Source organism: Plasmodium inui, assembly GCF_000524495.1.
Source record: "Plasmodium inui San Antonio 1 unplaced genomic scaffold supercont1.15, whole genome shotgun sequence".
Taxonomy (NCBI): Eukaryota; Apicomplexa; class Aconoidasida; order Haemosporida; family Plasmodiidae; genus Plasmodium; species Plasmodium inui.
In genome coordinates, this window is record NW_008481849.1 from 119,785 (window position 1) to 125,658 (window position 5,874).

Below are 5,874 nucleotides of genomic sequence, written 5' to 3' on the forward strand. Positions count from 1 at the left end.
CTTGACCGTCTTAACTTGATTCGTCCTGAGCATTTTGGATAGCTTCATAACTGTGTACGCTGTAGTTACACACAGAGTCATTTTCGAAGATGTCGTCGAAGTAATTATCATCAGAATCGCTGTCCGTAAAATCATTCGCGCTGATGTCATCATCACTGTGTTCGCTGGAGCAATCATACGAAGAGGAGTAGTTCTCGTTTAAGTAATTTTCGCAATACACATTTTGAGTCATTGTTGTTTCTGAGTTATAAATTTCGTATATTTTATTTTTTCTTTTTCGTTTCTTTGTCTGTGTCTGTTTTATCTCTGCATTCTCTTGGTCTGAATCTTTTTCCTGTTCGCTTTCGTTACATGCCTCTCGTTTGCCCTTTTCTCTTTCAAAATGCTCATCGTAGTAACTTTGTCGAGATACATCAATTGCTATATCTGCACATTTATTTCTTTCTTCATTTAAGTGATGATTCAGAAATTTATATTCCTCGGAATTTTTATACGTAGTTGCATTTACATACCCATTATAAAGATAGCAATTTTTTATGCTCTCATTCACTTCGTCTTCGTCATATTCTAGGGTTTGTAAAGATGGCATGTCATTATCTAAGTATGAATTGCTGTTTAAGTCTTCATTTTCATTCGTTCTTCCACAATCACTTGACTCCGTCATGTTATAATTCGATTCGCACGTAGAATCATTATTCTTCGAAAGAAAAGAGCCATTGAATGGTGTTTGTATGTGTGTTTCATCATATAGATCAATTATATAATGATCATTTGGATTTGACGAGTACATGCTTTCATGTGTCATTTTACTTGTTTTATTTGTCACTCCGTTATTTTTGTTTTTTTTATAACGTGGTGTTGCGATGCTGTACTTCTCCATTTTTGTGCTGATCATTTTATTTTTAAAAAAGAAATCACAAATGGGAATTTTTACACCACTAATCTTGTAGTACTCATTACACAGCTTTGTGATTTCATTGCTATTATTTACACATTTCGCCCACAATTTTATAATTTTGGTTGTAACTCTGTTTAACAACTTGCGGATGTTACCCCTACATATAGACTTGAAAAGGAACTTAAGTTCCCGCTTTATTTCTCTGAACCTTAAGACTGCTTTCCGCAAGCCCCTCTTTCCCAACAGCATGTTCGGTACCTTCGAAAGCTGTTTCCACAGCACCTTACGCTTGTTATAAAAAATCAATTTTCTCCTGTATCTTGAACCATAATACTGCATTTTGCAAAGAATTTAACGGCAAAAGGGGGTGAAATAAACAACTGGGTGCGTTGGAGGACTGATGGACGAACGCATGAATGAATGAATAAAGGGGCGAATTATAACAAAATGGTTTTATTTTAAAATTTGAGAAGTAGGCATTTAAAGGAACTTAAACAAAGTAACTAAAAACATGTAGGCGCGGCCATTCGCTTAAGCACTCTTATCAAATTGGTGTATTTTTAATTAACGCTTAAAATCTACGCGGAAAGGTATATACATATACATAGTTTCACGTAAGTAAATACATGTACGCATATAAGACTTTAAAATGCAGCAAATTCTTTACATAAGGATAACAAATTTAAGACAAAAAAAAACGCAAAAAAAGATGATTTTTTTTTTTTTTTTAAAACAATATATTTACGGCACCAAACGTTTTTTTCTTTTTATGAATAATTGAAAATAACTTGTGAATAGAAAAAGAGAAGCCTGTAGAATCAAATCAAGGACACAGATCTACAAAAAAAAAGAAAGGAAAAAATTAGATCATTTCAAAAAAAAAAAAAAAAGAAAATTTTCAACTTTAAGAATATATATAATGTGAATTTATATTTTTTTTTAATTAGCTAGCTTTTTTTTTGTAAATTTTTTTTTTATAAATTTATATATTCTCCGTGTGAAAAAAAAAAAAAAAAAAAAAAAAATGAGCCCTACACATACATATTATTTCGCTTGCACGAACTTTAAAATAAAATTTTGTTAAGATCTGTTATTTTAATAGGGAAACTATATAACGGGAAATTTTCATTTTACACGAACCCGTTTTAAATATAACCCCCCCTACTCATCTATTGTATAGGTGTGAAGTTTAAACAACTTTCCTCCTACCCCTTTCGTTAGCTCTTTTTGCTTAAAAATGGTAAATTGTGAAGAACTTTTTCCTCTTCATCTTACAAGAATTATTACGAACGGTTTACATAATGAGGATGTTTATAAATAATTTCGAAAGGCTCAATAGAAGTGAGTGTGTAATTTCTGTTCCTTGTTTTTAATTTTCCACGAGAGAATAAGAGTTCATCAGCGCACTAGCACGCGAAAAAGCGAATGAACACACGAGGAAAAAATCTTTTAAATTATTGAATTTTTCAATTTAGTTCATCTCATTAAATATACACACAAAAATGTTTTTTTTGTTAAATATTTCCTTTTCTCCTATCCACAAAAACTGAAACATTTTTAAGCAAAAAAAAATCACAACATCGGATGTATAGTAAACAACATCTCTAGTGCTGTCAAGCATGAGTGTACACTTTTCCCTCACCAAAAAATTTACAACAGTTTATATTCTGCTAAAGAAGACGTTTTCTTCCTATCCAATGCAAAAAATTTATATACAGTGGTTAAATATTCATGTGCTGTTGCAGAAATGTACATAATATATTAATTTTTTAGATTGCTCTTAGTTTTGCACTATCCTATAGAGTTCATCTGATAAATGCTCTATTTATATTCGTTTTTTGTTTTTTTCCTTTTATTAAAATATATTATTTAAATAATCTCTCGCGTAATGAGCATATAACGCAATTTTACATGAAGATTATTATCCCATTTCTCATGAAAGTGAAAAAAAACAAATACTATTTTATTTGCATTGCACATAATTTTTACTTTTCTCCTAATTGTGTACTTGGTTTGTACACTTTATAATATAAAAAGGGATTATATCTGAAAAAAAATTTACCTTCGGCAATTGTAAATTAGGATTAGGGAAAGTTCTTACGTAACCCTCTCATTGACTATTTACCTAATAACAACTGCTATGTTTTTTGTGCTCTGTTTCATGTTACACGGGTTATACCTAATTTCTTTCTGAAATCGTGAAATTAATAACACAAAATATGTGTATAAAAGGAACCTAAAAGTAAAGTTTTCGCTAACACGTATAAACACGTTTCTATGTTTTTAAATAAGATTATCCTTTTTTTTGTCTCGAGGCTTCCTCAAAAATGAACGGGAAAAATATCATGAAAATGATTTTCGCAATAAGGTTGTTACTTAAGTTTTGTCATCTGGTAATTAGTAAACATCATTTTGATGACACTTGAATAAACGCACACTGATGTGCTGAAATTTTAAGTCTATACAGTGTCACTAAAAATGTGACTAATAAATAAGTGCTCATTTAAAAAATGGAGACCTTTGGGAATTTACCCTTAATAAAGATGATAAATAATATAATATCACTGCATATGCATGGCGTGATATGATAGCATTTCGGCAAAATTGAGCTTTTTCCGTGCAGTCTTCTCTTCTTTACCCAGAACCATCAGAAAGAGGTCAATGTTCACATTTCCGTTACACCTTTTATGCACAGTACTAATAGCTGTTCTATGCAATTTTCACTATTAAAAATAAGCGCTCTTTAAGATTAACAAAAAAAAAAGAAAATGCATTTGTAATTTACATCTATTTCTATTGTCTTGTCCTTCCTGTAACCTTTAAATGGTTTATTCTCTTAATTCTATCAACTTCAGTCCATCCATCATAAACTTTTTCGTGAAATGAGCATAACAGAATTGTTTTGTTAAACAGTTTTTTTCCACTGTGTATGTATTTATTAATCCATTTAAGGAGAGTATTTGTGTCATAATGGAAAGGCATTGCAATAAGTGATTGGTAATGATTGTAAATTTTCATATGGTTCATTCAACCGGAGTAATAACTACAAAGATATGCCATTTTTGTTCGTCTTTTTATTATCATATTAGTGTTTTATGATAAACACAGTAATTAAGGGGTAAGTAATTTTTAACCATTTAAAGTATAACGCACAATAAGAGAAAAGGGGAAATTGGTTTAAGTTTTCAAAATATTCTAAGTAAATGATTCACATACAGAAATTTTGTCGAACGAATATCTAAGTCATAGAAAAAATTAGATGACAATTGTTTATGAAATACACCTAAATATCTATTCATTTTTAAAGATAAAGCGTACAAACCTAAAGAATATAAAATGAATATTAATTCGTTCGTTAGTGTTAACATGACCCCTGAAGATTTTTTAGGTGTAGGTGACAAAACACGGAATATACATATTTAAATTTGTTAATGCCCTCCCCATGACATGATAACCTTATAAATGCATCTTTTAAAATAATTGTTTAATAAGAATTATATAGAACCATTTAATATAAAAATTAAGTGTAAAAGTGTATACAGGTGTTCAATCGTGAAAAATTGCTAACTAAAGGTCTCCTTATACTAATTCTTAAAAATGAATATATAATATATTAAAATCAAATGAAATATATGCATTAATAAGAAATATTATAAACGATAGCACACTAAAAAGACAACATTAATAAGTACAGAGACTCAAATAAACCTCTTAAAAACCTCAAAGAACATTTTGAAACATTCTGTCCATAAGATGTAAAAGAAAATTTTGTAAAAACTAAATATGAAAAACGTTTTTTAAGAACAAAACAATAATCATGTGGTTCCTTCATAATGGAAAAACCACGTGATTATTGTTCTAAAATATAAGTATACGATATTTTATAAATTAAACAAAGTTGAAAAAGAAATGTTAAATCTCCAACAAAAAAGTTTGCAAATGTAGCTCAAATTTAAAACATTTATTACTGTTTCTTTTTGTTTTTCTATTATGAAAAAAGGGAAATCACAGTGTAAGAGATCTCAAATATTCAGAAAAAGGAAAAAGACATATACGCTGGCAATGCAAAGAAATGGTTCCTAACTATATAGGATATCTTGTACTTGTAAATCTAAAAAAAGAAGTAAAAATGTGCAGGTTTAATTGATGTTTAGAAGACATTAAAAGAATTATCTAGAAAGAAATACAACAAAAAAGACAACACATTTTTTGATGGTTTCCCTCTTTCTAAAATGTTCCAAGTTTTTATTAGAAAATTTTCTTTAAAGGTAATAATGTTTTTGAAAAAAGTGCAGCTATTCTGCTGAAAAACATTCTCTAAAGATTATTCTTGTCCCACTGAATTGAAGAATATTCAATAATTCTGCAAGAATGTTCAAATTAGATACAATAATATGATATATTCTTTTTCAAATAAAAAAGAAGGTTCATTATAAACATTTCATGTTATGCTTCATTTTACAAAATATGAACTCATTTGGCATAGCATTGATATAAACATGAAGACTTTGTGCTATAGTGAATGATGCGTATCATAATTCGTTGAACCCTTCTATTAAGACAATAATTTCATTTTTGATACATAAGAAATTGCATAATCATGTTCTCCGAACATGTTTAGAACTAATATAATATTATTAAATGTGTATATTAATTTCAAATTTAATACAAACGATTAAATAATTTATTGTATTAAAAATGCTAATATATTAGCTCTTCAGAAGCTTAATGAACTTATTTCATAAAAGGAAAAGCTTTTTATGATATGTAAACTTGTCCTCTTTATTAAATAAAATTATAATCAGTAAATAAATAAATTAATTTATTATAATAGAATAAAATGATTAATAAATATATATATAAAATGAATAATATCATTTAATTAAATAATAATAATAAAATTAATTATATGAAATTATTATATTATTTTAATTAAATAAAAATTATAATATTAAATAAATTAAAAGTATTAATTA

At 28.0% G+C, this 5,874-nt stretch overlaps 1 protein-coding gene across 1 annotated transcript; it reads right to left on the reverse strand.

The window, feature by feature from the left end:
• Positions 1-10: 10 nt before the first annotated feature.
• On the reverse strand, positions 11-1,237 carry C922_03498 (hypothetical protein; the record flags this gene model as incomplete). Its single annotated transcript, XM_008819090.1, has 1 exon — positions 11-1,237. The coding sequence occupies one exon, from the start codon at positions 1,235-1,237 to the stop codon at positions 11-13; it is 1,227 nt and encodes a 408-aa protein (XP_008817312.1).
• Positions 1,238-5,874: the final 4,637 nt, after the last annotated feature.